The sequence below is a fragment of the Pithys albifrons genome, chromosome 3, assembly GCF_047495875.1.
Source record: "Pithys albifrons albifrons isolate INPA30051 chromosome 3, PitAlb_v1, whole genome shotgun sequence".
NCBI classification, from domain to species: Eukaryota; Metazoa; Chordata; class Aves; order Passeriformes; family Thamnophilidae; genus Pithys; species Pithys albifrons.
Genome location: NC_092460.1, coordinates 49,306,219 through 49,328,162, shown reverse-complemented (window position 1 = coordinate 49,328,162; position 21,944 = coordinate 49,306,219). Strand labels below are relative to the sequence as shown.

The window sequence follows — 21,944 nt, the reverse complement described above, 5'->3', positions numbered from 1 at the left end:
TGTCAGTCCCAGCTCACCAGAGGTGAAACCCAGGAAAGAAGAGGAAGCCCAGGCTTCAGGGAGAAGTCTGTTCCTGCTGCTAGGAAGTCTCACTAAGACTGGGTGTGGGAGGGAGGCTAAGAGTCAGAGGGCTGAAGCCTGGGATGGGGGAATAGAGGGCAGAGAAGAGTTGAAATTTGTTTTGAGCTTTCCTTGCGTTCCCCCCACCTGCTCCTATTTGCTGCCTGTGATCACAGGCTGATGGGGTTCTCCTGATTCCCGAGGTGTCTGCATGAGAGAGACATGAAGATGCTCCATGAGCACAGTGAAGCTGGACAAGCCACTTCTGAGTGGCAGCAGTGACAGAGGCAGTGAGCCATAAGGCAGTTACTTGGGCAGGTGGCTGGCTCCGCAGGTGTCAGGACAGACAGAGCTGGGTACCAAGACAGCAATCAATAATGCAAGGAGGCAGTCACATGTCCTTGCTGGCTGTCACAGGATTCCTCTCTCCCCAGAGTCTGGTTACTTCCAGAGATCAAGTTCCAGTCTCTCGCCTGGTGAATTATTAAACTCCATCAGTGCTCCCTTTGTACCACGTCGGTGTCTTCCTGCTGTCCTTCCTTGCCAGTAACAGGCTCTTTCCATCCAGCCTGCTGTGCAGAAGCAGAGTTCTCCAGGCCAGTATAGCACCTTGTACTCTCTTTTGCTCCTTGCTTCTCCGTGGGAAAGGGAATAGGCTCCAGAGATGGATCTGTCCTACAGATCCACAATCTCCATCTATAAGGTGAGTGTCGGCATCAAAGGCTGCTCTTGTTTGTGTAGGGGAGTTGTGTGGGTGAGATAAGAGCTATTTTCTACCAAAGGCTCCCTTGGGTGGAGAGCTGAGGGCTGAATCCATTCCCAGGTGGAGCTGCAGCAGTTCCTGTGGACATTCTGGGCTGTGTTTGAAAGAAGATGGCTGGCAGGAGGAGAGGGTGGCATGGGTCCTAAAGGTAGATTTGGGAAGGAACTGGGCAACCGGGGTGTTTTGGACATGGAGCATGAAGGGTGAGACACCTTGGTTGCTGGTATGAAGGAGAAGTTCGATCAGTTGGGAAGAGCAGTCTGATCTCATACATACTGTCGTGCAGTCTTCAGTGCTGAACCAATACAGTGAGGGCTGGCAGAAGGAAGAATTGCTTGTTGTAGTCTCTGGTCTTCTCTGAATGAACACTTTTGAAAAATACAGCAAATAAAAGTGGAGAGTCTGAAGTCCATCCCTTCTCTTACTAAGCTGCTGAGGCTGGCACTACACCACATCCTGGCCAGGAAAGAGTTGTGTTCATGCCTGGATACTAAACAGTGGCCTTCACACTGGCCAGCTCTGGGTTGAGAGAAAAGGCTGCCCAGATCCCCTTGCAGTTACTCCCATGCCTGCAGTGGGTGTGGTACCTGGGAGAAAACCATCTTCATTCAGGAGACCACTTGGCTCTGCGGTGGGCTACCTTGCCATCTGGCACTGCTCCTCTCCTGGCTGGCTTGGGAAGACTAAGGGCAGCCAGAGTTCTTATCCACCTCCGCTGCAGGGAGCTGACTTTGTGCTTGGCTGCACATCACCATGACCAGACAGCACTGTGGCTGGGGAAGCTCCTACCCAGCCAGGCTGCAGCAAGTGGGGCATGCACCTGCTGAGGTCTCTCGAGTGTGGGGCAGAACAGCATTGACATGCTTTTGCCTGACCACAGAGTATCCTGGAGCAGTTCAACCCTGCGCTGGAGAACCTGGTGTACCTGGGGAACAACTACCTTCGTGCCTTCCACGGTGAGTGGGGTCCCACATAGCCAGAGCTCCAAACCATACTCCTGCATCCATCCCGAGCATCTGCTGTGCTGTCACCCAGGGCAAGGTTGCTGATTCACCACCTCTGATGTGTCCTGAGCTGCTCTTAGGCACTCTTCTGCTCCAGGACCCACTGCTGATGGGGAGACATGAGGTGCCCTTGCCTATGGGCAAGGTTCCGGGGCGTGGCTGTTCTTTGTGCTGTTTCCTGGGTCTGGTCATGGTGGGGCCATACTCTTATCTCCCTTCCCTCTCCTTTCCTCACAGCATTATCCAAAGCAGCTGAAGTGTATTTTAAGGCAATTGAGAAGATTGGGGAGCAAGCGCTGCAGAGCTCCACCTCACACATGCTGGGTAAGGCTCTCCTGTACACCATCCTCTGTCCTGTGATGAGCCACAGTTATATTTTTTTGCCTTCTCCCTTAGCTCGTCCCTTTCCAGGTATTGAAGGAAGAAAGACAGGTCCTCTAAATGGTGTCTCACCACACCAGGCCCTGTCCAGGTGGCGAGAGTCAAATTTATTTTGTGTCCTTGAATATCCCTCATGGCCCCTGTATCTCTCTGAGATCAGTGACTGAGCCCAGGTCCTGGGATGGACCTCCAATGATGGACCTCATGGAAGCAGTCCTTATTGAGGCATCCTGCCCCAAGAGATGAAATTTTCATAATGGAGGAATCATTTTGTTCCTCCTTGGAGGTGTGAGGGAAAAGCTGGAGAGCATGCACTGACAACAGCTGAGGGGGTCTTGTCCTCCTGAGCCTGCAACAGCTTGGATGGCAACTTGAGGGTGAGGGCCATGCAAATAAGTGCAGCCTAGTGGTGAATGCTGAAAATATGTTCAGGGAACTCTCTACTGCTAAATATTTTAGTAAAAAGCTTCCAGCAGATGTGTCCCTTCTGCAGACTTCTGTTGTCATATGCACTTCCCAGATAGCTACTCTGCTCCCTGTCAGCCTCTTCCTTTTCTGGTTTTATAATAGCAATATGAATGAAGTAGGACCATGCACACCATCAGCAGTGAGTGCTGTAGATGCCTTCCCATAGGACAGCCAGAACTGTGCACTGCAGCTGAGGTGCCATTGGCTTTAGAAATGGCACCTGTATGGGCTGTGACAGAGCCGAAACCCAGAGCCCACAGCAGAGGCGAGGCTGCCTTCTGGCATCTGGTGCTGTACCAGAGCACTGGTCCAGCCACCTCATGGACTGGAGCAACCCTGTGTTGGCAGTGCCTGGGGAGGAAGGCTCCCAGCCTCTCTCAGGGTGCAGAGAGCAGTGCTTTGCGATATCTCTTGGACTTTCACACCCATGTATCATCAGCCTGAGCTGCACCATGCTGGTCCGGCTTCTTGGGCACATGAGGATTCAGCTGCAGGATTTTTACACCCTCTCCTGTCTCTTTCCTTGAAGGTGAAATTCTTATGCAGATGTCTGATACACAGAGACTACTGAGCTCTGATTTGGAAGTTGTGGTGAGTGGTTTTCCCAAGGGCTGGTGGGAGTAGGAAATAAAGGGACTTTCTTAAGCACAGCTTATCAGCATTTGCCAAATTCACCTGCCCTCATATGTGCCTGCTGTCAGGTGCCTGCCTCCCTGCCATCCATGCTGCACGTGACAGAGGAGTGTTACAGAGTTGGTGTGCCCAGAGTTTGTCTGGTGCATTCAAGCAGGAAGAGAGTCTCTAGCACAGCATGTTTTATGAGCCGCTCCTCACCACAGTGCATGCAACTTCCTGCTTGGTGAAGGGATGAGACTGATGGCTCCTTCACCTCTTTTAGGCTCAGACCTTCCATGTGGACCTACTGCAGCACATGGAGAAGAACAGCAAAATGGATGTGCAGTTCATCAGTGTGAGTGATGAATACTCTTCTTCTCAGCCTTCCTTGTTTCCTTCTCCCCTCTACCCAAGAGTTTTTGCTTAAGCACTTGAGGCCTTTCCTTGACTTTTCTCAGCAGGAGTTAGTGGGACTTATCTTCTCCCATCATGGAACAAACCCCCTTTGTTTTGTTGATGATGGAGGGCTGAAGAGGGCAAGTGAGTGTTCTTTCTGTAGTGGGAATTGCCGAATGCTTCAGCAGAGCTGAGAGACTTAACCTCCCAGAAGCAGAGTTCCCAGCTTCCCCAAGTCAGCCTCTGCATGGCTGTGGGTCCTGTGTCATTGTGACCCAGCTGGCCATGCTGGTAGGTAGTGTCACAGAGAGAGACAGAGGCCTGGGGGTCTGCTATAAGGCTCCTGAGATCTTGAGGTTCATCAGCACTTTGGGGCCATTCAAAATTAAAAGAAAGGTAAAGAAAGACTTTATAAGAGGTTCAGGTGAAGCCTGATTTCAGGGGGACTCAGATGTCCAACCATCCATCAGAGCAGCACCTTTGCTGCTTTACCATGTGCCTGAGTCTCTGGTTCCTCACTGAGCCTGGTTTCTCCCTGGCAGGAGAGCCAGAAGCACTATGAGCTGGAGTACCAGCGCAGAGCCACCAACCTGGATAAGTGCATGGCAGAGCTCTGGAGAATGGAGAGGGCTCGTGATAAAAATACACGGGAGATGAAGGTAAGCAGTGATTCCAGGTGGTCACTTCTGCCAAGCCTTTTCCTCACTCAGGAAGCCTCAGTGTGCAAAGACTTAATGCCTTGCTCTCTGCTCTATCTTCTTGGTGGTGCTTCAGCTCTGCAAGTGGACTGGGAAGCTGATTGATATGATCACCCTTTTCAACCCTTCCCCTGCCATATGTGAGCCCACTCTGCTGGATTTTCACTGATCCCTTCCTCCCTTTTTACCCTGCTGTGCAGGAGAATGTGATGCGACTGCGCTCAGAGATGCAGGTATTCGTCTCTGAGAGCCAGAGGGAGGCCGAGCTGGAGGAGAAACGCCGCTACCGCTTCCTGGCTGAAAAGCACCAGATGCTCTACAACACTCTCCTCCAGTTTTATAGCAGGGTATGGCCCTGATGTGTGGGGGAGCAGAGCTGGTGGACCAGGCAGTAGGGCTGGAGGGGGAACATGCAGGCAGGGGGAGCCAGGGCTGAGCCGCCCCTTAGGTGAAGGCAATGTCTGTGCATGGACTGGGCAGGAGACTCTATTTTGTTTCTTGCTGTGAGGTTCAGGCTGGCCATAATAGGCTGGAAGAACATGGCTGGGGCTGAGGATGGTGCTGACAGGATTGGTTGGGGGGTGTGAGTGATGGCGGAGAGAAGGGTGATATAAGTGTTTATAGCAGGGTCATTGGGACCACTGGGTCTCTGCCATCCTGGAAATTCACTCCTGTAGAATGCTGTTTGACCATTTCCACAAACCTAATTGTGGAAGGGCATGGTCGCTAATCTAATGCACTTGTCAGCCCTAGGCTCCCTCTGTAGCTATTCTGCCCTGTCAATCACTCCCTCTTCACTCTTTCTCTCCAGGCTCGGAGTGTGATCCAGACCAAGGCACCACAGTGGAAGGAGCAGCTGGAGTCCAGCCGCAACCCCTCAAACAGCCACTCACAGGGGCTTCTCGCATCCTCCCACAGCCAGGGGTATCCATCAGGACGGCTCACACCCACCCACCTCAACATGGTGAGGAGCCCACACACAGCTTCACCTTGCTTGGTGAAATATTGGAACAGGTTGCCCAGAGAAGGAGGATGCCCCATCCCTGATACATTCAAGGCTGGACAGGACTCTGAGCAACCTGATCTAGTTAAAGATGTCCCTGTTCATTGCAGGGGTTTGAACAAGAAGACCTTTAAAGGTCCCTTCCACCCCAAACTACTGCATGATTTTATGGTGGTGAAGCTGCAGGGCAAGGCCAAACCTTGGCCAGCCATGGTACTTGCTGCCTTATCCAGCTTCCATGGCCTTTCCTGGCCAAGATGAAGAGAAAAATGCGTGAGGGCTGTAATGGAGGAGTGTGTTGTGTTTGGCTTTTTGAGAACAACCATGTATCTCTCAGAGCATCTCCTGCCTAACACAACCCCTGTGAATGTGTGTTCAGCTTCCTTTCCTTCCAACAGCCCCAGCGACCCCTTGGGGACTTTGCTTCTCCCATGACTGGGAACAGATCCAGCATCTTCTCTCCGGAGCCTCCAGAAATGAGACTGTCTCCTCAACCAGAGTCCCCGAGGCGGCCACTGCGGAGGACACCATCAGCCAGTATGACCCATATCTGGGAGCAGTGTTGTGGGGAAACACAGGGTTTGGACCTCCCTGGGAAGAGGGTTGGGTTTGGAAAGGGATCACCACTCTATCAGACCACCACTCCTCAGCTGCATTCCTGGGCATGGTGAGAAGAGAGTGCTGGGAGCTGGAGATGGCAAGGCTGAAGTAGAAGGAGAGCTCAGCCTTCAGGGCAGGATCCATCCAGGGAAAAGCCAGACCTCCTGACTGGGTGTGTAAGGCCTGCAGATGTTCAATTTTCAAGGCTCCTTGAACCACAAGCACAGTCTTTTGCTGGACCTCCATTTTAATAAAGCATTTTCCCTCATGCTACAGGTTAAACATAAGCTTGCCCTACGAAATCCAACCACTTACCTCATGACACACCTGCTTTTCCTTCCTGAGAAATTTCAGCTTAAAGTGTTTAGAAAAAGTAAAAAATGGCAGGAGGAGAGAAAAAATAACCCAAATTGTCAGTAGCTTTAGCAGGTTCAGGAGGAGAACTGTCAGGTAGATCATCAGCCAGGGCATGCAGTGCCTCCGCTCTAGACATTTGGCAGAAGAGGACGTAGTGCAAAGCAAATGATTTTGGCTTCAGTTGATTTACTCCTGCAAGATGCTTACCATGCTTTGCCCATGCTATGCCCTGTTCTCTCCCTGAGAAAAAAAGTCCATCTTTTCTCCTTCTAGAGTAATTACTTGACTGGACCCTTTGAGGCAGTGTGGCTCTTGCAGGAGGACACCACCCTCCAGCCAGACTCCTTGGATACCTCCCCACAGGTTTGCTTCCTACGGGCCGTACCTCCCGTTCTGGTTCCTTCAGCGAGGCCAGCAGTGGCAACGAGGGCAGAAAGAGGAGTGGCATGGCCAGAGTGCAGGCTATTGTGCCTCACACAACAGGTGTCAATCGGACTCTGCTACGGTTTGACCCTGGGGATGTCATCACGGTGCTGATGCCGGATGCGCAGAATGGCTGGCTGTATGGAAAACTGGAGGGCTCATCCACGTATGTGACTCTGGTGCTGTAAATTGGCCTGATGCAGGCTTGTTGAATCTGGAACTGGGAGGGTTAAACCCAAAATTATCACCCACCCTCCCCACCTGGTGTGGCCTGGGCACTTTGTCTCATCCACCATCTCAGTGGGACATTCCTGTGTCCTCAGGGATGGGGGGTCTCTGAGCCAAGGAGATGTGGTGGGGCAGGGCAAGCATGGATGAGCTGCCTGAAAAATCCCCTGGGACTTTGGGTGGAAGAGCCGGAGGTGCAGTGACCCTCCTCCTGGCTTGCATGACTGAGTGACTCCTGTCATGGGATCCAGCTCAGGGCCATGAACTGCTGGAGTTACCTGAGAGGCCTTAGCTCACACTGCAACTGCTGCCACAGCCTCCAGCACAGGCAGAACATGGAAACTGCTGCACCCAGTGCTTACTGAATTACTCCCTGTGGCACTGCTGTCCAACACCTGTGTGCAAAGCCTGCCCTGTTCCACACAGCATCCCTGCACTATGCTCTGCAGGAATGCTCACACTCAGATATGAGATGAACAAGAGCAATGACTTTCTTTGTGGGGGATTTCTGGAATGGAGCTGATGAGAAATCCCAGAAAGAATTTTCCACAGCTTCCTTGTGACTGTGGTTAGTTGGGGTGTCTCTTCTTGTATTACACCAACATTGCTCCCAGGAGCACAGATTTTGCACAGCCCCTGAGATAAGTTAGTCCAGCTCCAAGCTCAAGGTCTGTCTCACAATAATCTTGTGCCCCACCTATGGGTGAAAGAAGTTCAGGAACCCTGTGACACGTGTTATAGTGTCAGCAGTGGCTTGGTTGATGTGTGGGATGGGTGTAGGTCAAGAGTTCTGGGCAGCTGGATCTGAAGAACCACAAACCATGATTGCCTGGCCCTCATTTGTCTGTTCCTGTCCCCTAGGTGTGGCTGGTTCCCTGAAGCTTATGTCAAGACTCTGGATGATGCAAGAGAGATGGAGGAGCCAGACAGTAGGTAAATGGAGGACAATTGGCCAGGCAGGAGCTTGCATGGCTCCTTGATAAACACTGTTGCCAGTGAGGTAATTGTTTAGAGTGTACCCCATGGAGAGCTGCAGAGCTCCCATGCTGGAGCTCCTATCAAGAGCCTCATTATGCCCTGAGATTTCACAGGCTTCCCTAGGTGGCTCCCGTAAGACATGCAATGTCTTCTCAAAGGCAGTTATCACAGGGCCAGTTCAAGCCACGTGTATTTGTTCCAGAGGCATGCCATTCCTGCTCTTTGACTCCCACCCCACTGTCTTCTCCTCTTGCTCAGGTCTTTCCCACTGCGAAGCAGTCACAGTATGGATGACATCCTGGACCATCCCAGCACTCCTTCCTCTAGCAGCTACTGGCCTGCTGCTGCCCAGCCCAGTGTGCCGAACCCACCTCCCCTCTCGGTGGGTGCCAGCAGTCACCAGAGTGGGGTGGTCACCCCAGTCAGTTCTGGATCCAAGGTGAGTGCAGGAGGAGTGACTGGTGGATGTGTATGGACTGGGCCACACCTGACTTTCATCTTCCAAGGCACACCTTTTCTGCTTTGGCCTGTGAGACAGAAAATCACCTGGTGAAGGGACCCACTCCCTTCCTAAGTTGAGGGGTGTTGTTAGCACCAGCCTTTCCCTTCCAGTCTGTTTGCATGCCACCGTGTCCCAATAACCCCTGCCAGCCAGCCTTGTGTGTGCAGATCCTCAGTGCCTGGCTTTGTTCCCACAAGGGACTGCTTTTCTGCTCTTGTCCTTCTCATTTTTCTCTCTTTTTGCCCACCAGGGACCCTTCAGTTCAGTCCTTTTCTCCATGACTTCTCAGCCTGATTTCTGGTGGCTCCAGGGCAGCACCTCTTTCTGCTAATAGTAGGACCATGGAGTGATCAGGCTGGGCTGGGAGTGGGTGACCAGCTAACAGAGATGCCATCCTTCTTCCCCCTTCAGAGAATGGAGAGGAGTTTTATAGAGCTCCTCTTCTAAATTCAGGCAAGGGTTGAGTTACTGTCACAGCTTGGGTAGGGAAAGACTGGGAGGAAAGACTGAGGGCAGAGCCATTTTTGAGAGTCTTAGAACAAGTTGTGTGCAACCCATGGCTTGTGGATGGCATACTGTGAAGGAAACCCTCCACTTAATCACTGCTTACAGCTGTGAGGAGTTGACTGGGGAGAACAAAGTTAAAATTGAGGACAGTTAACGGTGAAGACCTAGGAGAGGAAAGAATCGTGCTGCCCATGGTCTCACAGAGGGCTAGGAAACTTCTTCTCTGATCACTGGTTCCAGGCCAGTGCAAGGTTAGAAACAATTAGATGGCTCAAAGATTTGAAAAACACAACATTAATTACTCTCTTTTTCCCTTTTATGTCCTGCTCTGTGGTTTTAGGTACCCTTAGGCAACACAACACAGGAGAACAGACTCTACAACCTCTCTGTCTCTCTGGATCACTGGTTTTCATCTGGTCCCAGAGCTAGGGTGTGGAGATGGACCTGGGATTGAGCAATAAAATGGGTGGAGCATTTGGAATAGCATGGCAGAGGGCTTGAGCCTCATGAGAAGTTTGGAAAGAGTCAGCCTTGCTTTAACGTATGCCCAAGACAACTCCCAGTTGAGCCATGTGCAAATGGGAGTGCATTTGACTTTTGGATTCACAGATAGCCATGTGTGGCTTTCTTGTCTGCCACCAGCTATAGAAAGTGGTGTACTTAAGCAGGCCAATTGGCACTGTTCCTTCACTATCTGCTGGCCAAGAATAGGTGCCACAGGGCCTAAGTCCATCTTTCCCTGTCAGGTTTGCTCATATTTAAGCAGTATGTGGTGTAGGGTAGGTAGGTAAAGTTCCTCATGGACGCAGGAAGCATGTGAGGGCACTGACAATAAACTCTTTGCCAGGGTGTGTGGGCAGCATGAGGGGGCATCTCTGGCTGTGCTGGCAGGGTGAAATGCAATTCCAACTGTCACTGTTTGCTGTGCTCTTCAGACATGACACTTTGGGGATCTGAACCATCTCCTTTCTTCCCCAAGACAAAGGGAGGGGAATAAGGAACTTCTGGTGTAAGGAAAACCCCCCACCACAAAATTCAGGGTCTTATCTATAGCAGGGAATTTGTGGGCTTTTGCAAAGCTTGAATGAATAAGGAGTCAGAGCCCTGTTAATAGGACTTGGGCTCCTAACTCACCTGAAGTGTTTTGTGAAATCTTTCTCTATGTGTGCAGTGTCTCCTTCTGCCCCACTTTTCTCTCTCCATTCCCCATGCCAGATTGCTCACTGCTGCTTTTCTTCTTACTGCAGAAATCAGGACTATTTGACCAGCCCCCTGAACTCTTCCCACGGTGAGTGAGATGTGGAGCTCTGCTCTGGAATCCTCAGACAGACAAGAGGAGCATTATTACAATGCTGTTATTATTTAATCTATTGGATTATCAAATGTGGGAGGAACAGGGCAGTGTCTGGAGGAAAGCATTGCACAGCCCACCTTCCAGGACAGGAGGCAGAGATGGTCTGTTCTGGCCTCTGCTGACTTGAAAGGTTCTATCCTAACTCTGATAAAATGAGGTAAGACCTGAGCACCCTGAACATATGTCCAGACCTGCATGCTCTTTCCCATTCATTTTGCAAGAGCCACAGTAGCAGCTCGCAGCCTGAGTGTGGAGCTACACCACTGGGCAGCTCTGTCAGCTTGAAAAGGGCTGAGGCATAAGGGACTAAAAGGCATGTAGCTTTTAGTTTTGATGAGTCAGGCCTGTGGAGATGAGACTTGCCATAAATCCCTGCTTTCCTTACCTCTACAGCTGGGTTGGTATCTCCATGTTTCTGGAGTGGTGCTGTGGCCTTTTTCCTCTCCTTGACTCCTTTTGTGGAGGTCAGGGACTACAAGTGGATAGTGCCGTTGCACGGGGGACAGACATATGCTAATGTCCCTTCAACCTATAGAAGGGGGATGGTGAGAGGCCCTGAGTACAGCCCAAGGGGAACCACATGGGAACTTGGAGCAAGATGTGTTAAGGAGGGAGAAAACATGGTCAGCAATCAGCTTTGTCACACTCTCCCTGACTGTCCAGTAGGACTAAATAGCCTTTGCTTGGTCAGAGGATCCCTGCATGGCAGATGCAGATTTTCTGACAGTTACCTGTTTCCTTTCCCTTTCCAGAGGCACCAACCCCTTTGCCACAGTCAAGCTGCGTCCCACAGTCACCAATGACCGCTCAGCACCCATCATCCGATGAGGCAGTTGCAGATTATTACAGAATTTCAGCAGAGAAGGAGGAAGAGGACAAAGTGCTACACTGTGACCCCCAGCTGGGCAGCAACCTAGTGCTACCGCTCATGAGTAACCTCTCTTTTCCCCTTCCTTCCCTCTGGGACATTGGGACCTATCTTGCTTGGGTGTCTAGTGTGCTGTACCCAGCAGCAGGTCCCTGCTGTTCTTTATGGATTGATCCTCATCCCCCCTCCCTATGTGATGTTTCTGTACTTGAGTGGGAGAAGTCTGGTTTTACAGGTGCCTGGTGGCCTGGGAGAGGGGATGCTGCTGGTCTGGGAGGCAGAGGGATGGGTGGGTAAGAACATCTGCAGCACAGGGCAGTACTATCATAATATTGAATGTGAAGCTTGGCTAGCCCTGCTGTGGGCAGAGGACTCTCACTGAACAGTTCCTTTGCTACCAGAAGAATGAACCCCAAAAGAAGGAGTCTGCAAGAAGGCTTCCAGTGTCATGATCTGGCTGATGGGGTCTGATTTTGGCTCCTTTGGCAACCATGTACTTTTGTAGCAGTACCTGCCCCTTCTCACCCCCAGTGCAGCCTCTTGCCTTGCTGGGCACCCCAGTGCAAGTCAGGGGCAGGTGAAAATGTCCAGCACTGCTGCCCTGCTCCCTCACTCACTGTCCTGTGAAAAACATATGGGTTTTTTTAAATAAAATGGAGAACATGGCTTCTGTAGCCATTCCAGCAGCTGTAGCACTACCTCAGTCAGAGGATGCAGGAGGAGGATGGTTGCTCCCCACCAGCACTGGTGCCCATGATGGCTGCCCATGGCCATGGTGTTGGACACTGCAGTGCCGTGGCTCCAGATGGGGCAGCTGCCAGCCCAGGGGGCTGGGGTGCATGTGGAGGGTACCAGGAGGACTGCACCACCCACTGCACCACTGGCTGCCCCTTGAACCCCACTGGCTGTTGTACCCCCCACTTCCCAACCTGCCCACTTGCCCTCCCTGGGAGGAAAAGGCTCTGAGGCCATCTTTTCCTCGCCCGCTGCTGGGACGTGTTCTCTGGGCATCCCAGGGCTGCTCCGTGTGGGGGAATTGCTGCCCTGGGAAATGTGGGGGCCTTACCAACCTGGGAATACTCTGTGTATGCTGGGAGAGCCCTCACGGGAAAGGCAGCGTGAGCGAGGGAAGGAGTGGGAGCAATGGCCACAGCTTAGCCGATTAGCCTCATTAAGACATTAAACCCTGGCTGTGAGTGCTGCCAAGTTCCTGCAGCCCCCCCTGCTGAGGGGCTTTGGGGGTTTACAGCCCAAGCCTTTCCCTCCCCAAAACACCAGTTAGGGTGAGCAGCCCCCTCGCTGGAAGGAAAGGGCTTTGCCCATGTGTGGCCAAAGACAGGCTTGTCCTCAGCATTTGCCAGACCCTCCTCTGTGAGTCAGCCACTGCAGGGGTTGTTTTGAACAGGGTGTTATTGAGATGCCAAAGGTGAGTTGAATCAGTTAGTTTGAGCCATGGCTGGTGGCGATTCTTCTGACGATCCACCTTGTCTTCCTTCTCTGCCGGACACATGCCCTGCAAAACCCCTTCAGCTCTTCTCCATTCTTCTGGCTGGCAGTTGAGAAAACAGTGGGGTGCTTCAAAAGCAGCACCTTCCCCCATTTTGCTCCTTACTGAAGCATGAGCCCATGTTCTCATTCTCCCCTGCTCCCCTTCCCAGCACCCTCACTTCTGGCTGGGTCCATCTCCAGCATTCCCCAGCCTCAGCCCACTTCTGTCTGATTCGGTCCCTCTGAATCTACCCCTGCCAGCCTGCCCCACTCTGCTGGGGGAAAGGCAAGGAGCCCCTGGGCAGCAGGATTACCAAGGGATTCAGGCTGCGGCAGGCAGCCACCTCTTCCCCATTGGCTGGAAAAGCCTCTTAAAAGTGCAGAAGTGCTTTCTGCCTGCTCAGCAGCCATCGGTCTCTGCCGACCTGAAACCATAAGCAGCTGCTGACCCACATCCACACTGGGAGCGCCGTGGGGCACTACTTGCACCCACAGTAGGCAAAGGGGTCCCCCACATAGAGCATCCTCCCAGACTAGCCACTGGCAGCTTTGCTGGACATCATTGGAACTGGAGGAAAGCAAGCTGAGAGGGGGATTAGCTGCCTTGCAAAGACATAGCTGCCCCAAAGGAAGGAGTGGACCACAAGAGACTGCTCAACTGGTGCTAGATTCCTGCAGGCATTTCCCTGTGCCCACCATGGAGCAAAGATTCAGCAGGACCATCTAACCAACCACCTTCATCTGGAGCAAGGAAGTGCCAGCCAGAGGGAGAAGAAAGCAGTGCTGACAGGTCTGCCCAGCCCTTGGAGACTCAGTTTGTGCTCAGGAGGTCATCACTTCATTGCACAGGTCAGTGGCATGGGGGGATGCTTGCATCCTCACTCTATCAGCCTTTGGGACACCTTGTCCCAGGCCTGCACTCATTTAATTCTCTAGCAATGCTTTCCCACAGTGTTGTCTGTGGGCTGGGAAGGCTGGTGGCATGAATTATGGCCCATGCACTTAATAAACAGAGCCCTCACTCCATCCTTACTCTGTGGAGGCTCTAAGAGCCATCTTAGCATTTATGTGGACCCTCATGGATGCTGCTTGTCTGGCACAGTGGTCTTTGCTGGGCATCATCTAGGACTGGCTTCACATTGCTCTTTGTGTGTCCAGGGACTGGGAGACATGTCTGAACCTGCTGTGGTCCTCTCCTCCCAACCTGAGCTTGTGACTTGTGGTGCTGGTGCAAGTCTTCTCCTTGTACCCACCTGTTGCAAGCTCTGTGGCAGTGCCAGCTCTGACACACCTCCCTGTGATGCACTGGAAAGGACAAGTGCTCACGCTGATGAGCTTTGAGGTGCACATGAACTTACACATGATATTTTCACCTGTGAATAAAGCTCCTGAAGAGCATGTCCCAGACAAGCATTTTCTTGCGAGGAAGCTGTGGGGGGCTGCAGGGTTCAGAGAAAGATGAATAGTAATGGTTTAATTTGATTTGTGGTGCGGGATGAAATGAAGAAGAGCAAGGCTGGGAGAGGGGTTTGGGTAAAAAGTCTCAGAGTATGTTTGGTGGTTTGGCAGTTGCTCTTATTTGAAGTAGCTACGTGCGGCACATGGTGCAGCACCTGTGCTTTGGCAGCAGGTCACCTTTAGTACCATTGGATCTAGCTTATCAGTCAGGTGGAGCTGGGAGAGGAACAGCAGACAGGTAACAGCAGAAACTGAGAGAGACTGTTCAGTCTGGCTGTCAGTGTGCCAGTGATCCACATAACACCAGGAAGGGTGTGAGGGTGGAGTTGGAGGTATGGCTATGGTTTGGAGGTATGGGAGTACGGGTAGCTGGAGAGTGTATAATTATTCTTTTTTTTCCTTGTGATTATTCTTTGCCTTAAAAATGGCTGTATAGAACCATATTCTCCGTTCATGCCTTTGTCCCTTGTCACAGTCCCTGAGACCTGGGGTGGGAGGGAGGGATTGGAGTAGCCTGTGCCAGCACCTACGGTTCAGCCTGCAAGCTGCAAGGATATGGCCATCCAGAAGAGTTGCCCCTGTGTGTGCTCAGAGCCAGATTCTACTCCCTTTTTTATGGCTGAAAGTCCTGAAAGTTTGGGGAACTCTGGTGAGAGCCATCTGGGTGCTGCACTGAATAACCCCCTCTACGTTTTCAGGAGCAAGGGTCCTTTGGGGAGGGAAAGGAGACATACATCTGGAGGTGGCTGATAGGGTAGGACCACCTTTTGCCAAGCAGGGGCCCTTTACCTTACTCTGGGGCCCCAGCTTATGCCATCCACAATTCTGCCTAAAGGATTTGCACTTGTTTGACACGCAGAGCAACAGCAGCTATGGGAATCAAATCAAGTTGCCTCCATTGCTTGAAGGGCATTAAGAACAGGTAATTCCTTAAGAAATGCACCCAGATCCAAAACTCTCAGGTTCTAGCTCTGTGTGTCATGTCCAAGGGACAGTCCTTGGCCTCTCAGCAGTCTCTAGTTGGTACGTGACGCCTGGCATTTCCCATGACTGCCAGTGACAAAGGGATGGGAACACTGCTACCAACTCATAGTCCTTCAGCTAACGTTGCTGAAAAGGAGGGAGGACCCATGTTGGAAGTGTACTGCCAGAAAGATGGTGATAAAAGACAAACTGAACCCAAAAAAGCACAGCTCAGGTATGGAGAATGCTTGTCTGATCCTACTAAGGAGCATCTAAAATCAAAGTCCAGTGATGGCTTTGCTTGCAGGTGTGAAAATAAGCCTGACTGACCAAGAAACAGGCCAATTGTGCTGGAAGGTGTATGGCCGAGACCTGGTACCTAACATAGAAATGAAAAACATGCCCATAGCAGGCAGTTGCAGCAAAATTCCTGGGCAGCTTAAGAGCCCCAAGGGCAACTCACAAGACATCCCTTCTAATTCCCTCCTTCTCCTCACTTAGGCTTTGTTCCGGCCCCTCCGTGTAGGTACAGAGCCCTAATCTCTCTGGCATGCAAATAACCACAGGTTTTTTGTGCTCTCCCCCTTTCACCCATTTCAAAAATCTGGCCCCTGACGGCAGAGAAGCGAGGGCGAAGGAAAGCTCAGGCTTAGTGGATCTCCTTTGCTCACTGCTGGACATTTCTGTAGCAGGACACATCCTGAAGGACTCCCCGCTGGAGCAGACTAGCATGGGAGAGGCTGAAAGCAAGATTTTGGGAACCAAAAAGGCTTCACATTTCTGGCCTTCACCTCACACCACCTGCAGGCCAGGCTGGATATGGAGCAAGTGGGGTGCTGCAGATCCTATTGCCACATCAGATGCAGGACTCCAGGCTTAGATGGGAGCTGTGACACTGCCAGCTGTGTCTGGCCAGGGGCCACAGAGCTGTGGGCTGCACCAGGCTCAGGGGGAGCTTCCCATCTTTGCCCAGCTGAGGCATAACCTCACACCCTGAAGCAATCCTGCCTTGCCTGGCAGGATGAAGGTGCAAAAAGGCATGGTCATCCCTCCTGGGAGGCTCTTGGAGCTTGGAGATGGTGGGCATGGAGAGAAACCTTGTAGTAAACATTTGCCTCTCTCCTCTCCCTCTCCCCAAACCTTCCCTTTCCTCAGCACAAGCAGATTTTCTCTCTCTTGTCCTTCTTCCTTGCTTCCTGTCTTTCCTCTCCTAGGCCTAGACGATGGGGAGACCTGACCCAGAGGAAGGGCAGCTCCCAGCTCCCGTGAAGCCCCCAGATGGTGGCTGGGGCTGGATTGTGCTCTTTGGCTGCTTTGTGATCACCGGCTTCTCCTATGCCTTCCCAAAAGCCGTCAGTGTCTACTTCAAGGAGCTCATGAAAGATTTCCACGTTGGCTACAGTGACACAGCCTGGATCTCCTCCATCATGCTGGCCATGCTCTATGGGACAGGTGATGCTTGGACACACTTCCCCCTCCTCTGCTCATGCCTTTCCCACTCTGCCATGGGCCCAGCATGGACCCTCCTCATTCTCACTGGCCTGGTCATGAACCAAGATGCTGAATATAAGTGTCCCACCACTTCTTTTCTTAGAAGTGTGCTGCATTTCATGACCCTTTTTTCTTTGCCTCAGGAGACCTCAGGGGTCACCGCACCTGCCTCTCAGGCAGTTAGTTGTTTGTTTCCACTACTGAAGTGTTATTCCTATCACAACCACACCCCTCTTGTTCCCAGGACACAAGGGCCAGAAGGCTGAGAAAAGCAGAAGTCTCCACATCACAGCCTCTCTCCCTTGGCCAGGCTTAACAGATGTGTATCTCTAAGCAGCCAAGTAGTGATCTCCATCATTACTGTTTCATCTTCCCTGAGTACCCTGCTTGAGCGCTCTGCCATTTTCCAGTTGTTCTGTCTTCTTCTGGTCTCCTACTCTGTGTCTCCTCTGTTTCCTCCTAGGACCAGTATGCAGCATCATGGTGAACCAGTTTGGCTGCCGGCCTGTGATGCTCATTGGCGGGCTGCTAGCATCTGCTGGGATGATCCTGGCATCTTTTACCACCAATATCATTGAGCTTTATCTGACAGCTGGTGTGCTGACAGGTGAGAGCCCCAGGATTTGGCGGGGACAAAACAGATTTACCTGAGGAAGAGCCAAGACCATGTTGTATTTCCCTTTAGTATTACTGTGTCTGGTATCAGGTCTCCCCTCATCTATTTGCACATGCTATGGGAAGCATCTAGACCCGAGTGTTGCACTTGGGAGGGATGCATCTGCTGGAACTAAACAGGCAGGTTCTGCGGCTGAGGGGAGAGAGACAGAAGAAATGTAAGTGGTGCTTAGTGAATGTGGCAACTGGAGTGGCAGCAGTATGCAGTGGTAGGGGAGAGAGGCAAAGCTCCTGTGTAAGGCACATTTCTGTCTAAACATGACTACAGTCACCTGATTCAAACAGACTTAGGTAGACAGGCTGGTTTAGCCTATATTCTCCATGGGAAGCCCACCAATATAAAGGCACAACAACTTGTGAGGAACATATTCATCCCATCATGGGACTTCAGACTAGAATAGTCTGAGTTGACTTTTCAGCTTGTTGCAAACCATATCTCATGTTCTTTCACTCCCTGTCTCCCTCCTGGCTCTCACTTTCATGTAGGTCTGGGTATGGCGTTGAATTTCCAGCCCTCACTGATCATGCTGGGCACCTACTTTGACAAGCGTCGGCCTCTTGCCAATGGACTGGCTGCTGCGGGGAGCCCTGTCTTCCTTTCCTCCCTCTCTCCACTGGGGCAAGTGCTGCTGGAGAAGTTTGGTTGGCGAGGAGGGTTCCTTATCATGGGGGGCCTTCTGCTTAACTGCTGCACTTGTGGGGCAGTCATGAGACCCCTGGATATGGGTATGAAGCGGAAGATGGGGAAAGCTCAGGACAAATATGAAGCCAAGGAGATGCTGCCCATAGGAGGGAAATCAGAGGAGGGAATTAGCACCACTGATGGAACCAAGAAGGCCAAGAAAGCCAAGAAGAAGCCCAAGAAAGGAAAGAAGCTTCTGGATTTTAGTATCTTTTCCAACCGAGGGTTTATCATTTACACTATTTCAAAGTTCATCCTGGTCTTGGGCCTCTTTGTGCCCCCTATATTGCTGGTCAACTATGCCAAGGACACAGGTGTACCAGACACAGAGGCTGCGTTCTTGCTCTCCATCATTGGTTTCATAGACATCTTTGCCCGCCCAGCCTGTGGCATGGTGGCAGGGTTGAAGTGGGTCCGCCCACACGTGGCATACCTGTTCAGCTTCTCTATGCTCTTCAACGGCTTGACAGACATCTGCAGTGCCAGGGCCAGCAATTACACAGGGCTGGTCATCTTCTGTGTATTTTTTGGCATCTCTTATGGCATGGTGGGGGCACTGCAGTTTGAGGTGCTGATGGCCATTGTTGGCTCCCAGAAGTTCTCCAGTGCCATCGGTCTGGTCCTACTTATTGAGGCTTTCGCTGTGCTCATCGGTCCACCATCTGCAGGTAGGTTTCTTGGTGAAAAACACAGGTGATTCTTTTGGCTGCCATACCACAGTACTGCAGGTATTGGGCATCTTCAGATACTGTGTATCTGAAGAAAGATCCTATTTCTCAACTTTAAATTTCCTCTGAAAGCTGAGAGCTTATCTCTGCCTTCATTGTAAATCTTGCATAAAATCATGTTATGGTCAGGCACATGCTGCAGGCAAACCTTTGAAAGTCTTCATTAGGACAAAGCAAAGGTCCTTCAGTTTCTCCTTGTGTCCATGGCCTTTTGATTGGTACTGTAAATAGCAATCTTAATTTGTTCTGGCCCCTATCCCACGGCACAGGTGTTTTGATGTCAATGAAGTCAAAACAGTTTATACGGCCCCTTGAGGCATTCGCTGTTAGTTGTTTTTGAAGAGGCATAAGACACCCACAGCTTTTCAGCTTGTCTAGTCCCTGGTAAGATCTGTGCTCCACAAATTGACCATACAAGGCTGTTGAATGGAGGAACCCTTCGTGCAAAAGCTTGGTGGAGGTTAATGTTAAGTGTCTGAGCAGCTCTGAGAAAGTCAAAGGTTTATTTCCAAATGAAGTGCAGTTTCCTGCAGGTGTTCTTTGCGAGGAAGAGTCAGGGACAACACCACTGGCAAATCCTCAGGCAGGAACCACTCCGTTGCTTCCTGCCCTCCTTTCCTTCAGCTACAACACATGGGCTAAAGCCAATCAGTGAAGACCTCAATGTTAAAGGTCTGTACCCCAGAACATACCACCAGTTATAAGCAAAACGTGCCCTCAGCAACTCCATCCAGCTCTCAGGTAAAAATTGGCCAAGAGAAGACCCTCTTAATGCTAACAATAATTCATGTCTCACCTTATAAGCTGAGGGGCAGTTGACAGTTGCAGGCCAGGGAGGATCAGGAAAAGTGTCTTGGAGTCAACTGCAGAGAGATCATAGAGGGGGATTTAACAGTGCCTTGCTTAAAGGAGCAAGGCATACCAGTGGGTGGGGACAGGGGACATCCTTCAGACCTCCTGCCTCAGTTCAGCTGTGCCTTGGTACTGTACCCATGCAGATGGTGCCAGGCCACTGAGGAATGGTGTTGGGGGCAGCCAAGTCATGATTCCCACCCTCCATGCTTCTGCAGGACCCCCTGGTGCAGGAAGCTCCAGTGGTGACAAACCTGGACTCCAGGGGAGCAAGACTCAGGGGGAACAGTGCTCAGCTGGAAGAAGGGGGTTGAACAAAGTGGCTTTGTTTGTGTAATCCTCCTGAGCTGCTTCCCACTCTGTGGGGCTGAGGGGGTTTGGCACAGGATAAGCTGCACGCACATCCCCCCCTCCCCCCCCCACCCCCCATCCCTCCCTGCTTTTGCACACAGGCTCCTCACTCGCCATCTGCCTTGGGTGAACAGGAGCACATTCACATGGAGCGGAATTCGCTACATGCCTCATGAGTGCACCAGGAGGCACCTCAGTGTGTCCTGGGGCTGGTTTCAGGTCATGAACTGTAGTGCACAGCAGGGACTGGGGATCACATGCACAGTCAGGAGCATGGAGGACTGGGATGAAGTCTGCAGTCCCATGGCCACATCCTGACTGCACCAAAGACTGGGAACCCTACCTCCATTGCCAGATCTAGTGCATTCAGAAGATACATTGAGAACTTTTTTTTGGCAGAGAAATCATCAAGTGTGGGCCAACCAAAGCGATTTCTCTGCCAAAGAGAAGTTACTTCTTCTCTTCAGAATGTTTTCCTCACATAATAGCTTAAGAAACAGATATGCTTCTCAAATTTTCTTTTCTGAGACTTGACCAACCAAGTCATGAGAGGCTTTTCTCACCTTGGCAAGAAGAAGGTGGCCCACCATGGCATGAGACGAGAACATCAGTGTGTCACAATTACTTAAGCTTGTCCAAACAAGAGAAAACACCATTCCTGCACTCCTACAGTACTTTCCCTGGTGATACAGTGTGGCTTTTTCCCAGGGTGATTTTTAGATATTCAGGCTTCTGGCTTTTCCATTGAGGAATGGGTCCTCAGCCAAATGCAGGTGCTGCCCACCTGTGCCAGGCTGTCTGCACAGGAGCACGTAGGCTGATGCTGACCCTTTCATTTCTTCTCCAACAACCAGGCCGCTTGGTTGATGCTCTCAAGAACTACGAGGTGATCTTCTACCTGGCAGGCTCAGAGGTGGTGCTCTCTGCTCTCTTCCTGGCAGTCGCCAGCTATTGCTGCCTGAACCGAGGGAAGAAGAAGGAGCCTCCCTCAGAGAACCACCCCTCTGCAGGCGGTGGGAGCGACACCGAGGAAGCAGAGTCTGACCTGCAGGAAGCCGAGGAGCACAGCAGCGACAACCACCAGCCAGCCCTCAGCACTGACAACGCCATAGTGGCAGCCAATGAGGAGGCCAATCACGTGGCAGAGGAGCAGAGTGGGGAGGGAGGCGGGTGTCCTATGGGGGATGGGGAGGTGTTGGCACGAGATGGTAGCAACGCTGACCAGATGGTGGAGAGGGACAGATTTTAGCCAGGGCAGAGGAACAGGGATGTATAAATCTGGCCTTCTTTGCATGCGCCTCAGCACGGGAGGGTAGGTGGGATATGGGGAGGAGAAAGTTGGGACAAAGGCAGATGCAAGAAGTAAGAGGGAGAGGTATAATAGCTGGTCCTTAAGTACGTATGTCCACACACCTATCCAGTGACATGTCTACTTGCATCCTGTGCCCATGCTGGTACAACACAAGCTCAGAGCAGCCCAAACACCAAAAAGAAAAAATAATAATCTTCTTTCCTCACTTTCAAACCAGCCCTGGAGAAAGTCTCCTGAAGAGGCTGCCAAGGACTCTCCTTTTCCTTCTTCATTGTCACAATACAGAACACAAACAATTAGAGACTCTTTGTACTCAGATCTGGTATGCTTTGTTCTGGTGTCAGTGTTTCTTTCACTCCATTTCCAATGGTTGGGATAGCATCAGGCTCACTGGCAGTAGGTTTAGGAGGTGGTGTGGCTGTCACGTGGGCCACCTCCAGCTGCCCCAGAATGGGAGTAGACACCACGTTCTCTGCAATACCTCTCCTGGGTTGTGCCAACCCGGGGGGCCACCAGCTCCAACCACCTCCATCTAGCACATTGTTTGTGGATGGTAAAGCTGGGGCAGTGACACAGGATGCTGCTTTTCCAAGTAGGGAAGAACTGTGTTAGAGGCTGCTGCGAGGTGTGAGAAGACATCTAAGAAAGGCTAATGCCATTAGGTGTGCAGCTACAATATGGAGCCTCGCTGACAGGAATAGCACCAAGCCAGCTTTATCTAGGCTCAAGTGAGTCCTGT

The 21,944-nt window shown here is 51.6% G+C and overlaps 2 protein-coding genes across 2 annotated transcripts; both read left to right on the top strand.

Moving 5' to 3' along the window:
* Positions 1–469: 469 nt before the first annotated feature.
* On the top strand, positions 470–12,026 carry BAIAP2L2 (BAR/IMD domain containing adaptor protein 2 like 2). The gene is made up of 14 exons (XM_071549863.1): positions 470–763; positions 1,704–1,779; positions 2,065–2,151; positions 3,206–3,267; positions 3,575–3,646; positions 4,230–4,346; positions 4,586–4,732; positions 5,197–5,349; positions 5,787–5,925; positions 6,709–6,934; positions 7,858–7,929; positions 8,233–8,413; positions 10,231–10,271; positions 11,090–12,026. The coding sequence occupies exons 1-14, from the start codon at positions 725–727 to the stop codon at positions 11,163–11,165; spliced, it is 1,488 nt and encodes a 495-aa protein (XP_071405964.1). The 5' UTR covers positions 470–724; the 3' UTR covers positions 11,166–12,026.
* Positions 12,027–12,149: 123 nt separating this feature from the next.
* Positions 12,150–21,506, top strand: SLC16A8 (solute carrier family 16 member 8). The gene is made up of 5 exons (XM_071551758.1): positions 12,150–13,542; positions 16,329–16,566; positions 17,069–17,212; positions 17,767–18,630; positions 20,748–21,506. The coding sequence occupies exons 2-5, from the start codon at positions 16,338–16,340 to the stop codon at positions 21,140–21,142; spliced, it is 1,632 nt and encodes a 543-aa protein (XP_071407859.1). The 5' UTR covers positions 12,150–13,542; positions 16,329–16,337; the 3' UTR covers positions 21,143–21,506.
* The last annotated feature ends 438 nt before the right edge of the window (positions 21,507–21,944 follow it).

Bases quoted from the DNA above. Each gene is read 5' to 3' on its own strand.
- SLC16A8 (XM_071551758.1), top strand. From the start codon at position 16,338: ATGGGGAGACCTGACCCAGAGGAAGGGCAGCTCCCAGCTCCCGTGAAG. The intron at 16,567-17,068 runs GTGATGCTTGGA...GTTTCCTCCTAG, and splicing joins GGCCATGCTCTATGGGACAG to GACCAGTATGCAGCATCATG. The intron at 18,631-20,747 runs GTAGGTTTCTTG...TCCAACAACCAG, and splicing joins CATCGGTCCACCATCTGCAG to GCCGCTTGGTTGATGCTCTC.
- BAIAP2L2 (XM_071549863.1), top strand. From the start codon at position 725: ATGGATCTGTCCTACAGATCCACAATCTCCATCTATAAG. The intron at 1,780-2,064 runs GTGAGTGGGGTC...CTTTCCTCACAG, and splicing joins CTACCTTCGTGCCTTCCACG to CATTATCCAAAGCAGCTGAA. The intron at 5,926-6,708 runs GTATGACCCATA...ACCTCCCCACAG, and splicing joins GCGGAGGACACCATCAGCCA to GTTTGCTTCCTACGGGCCGT.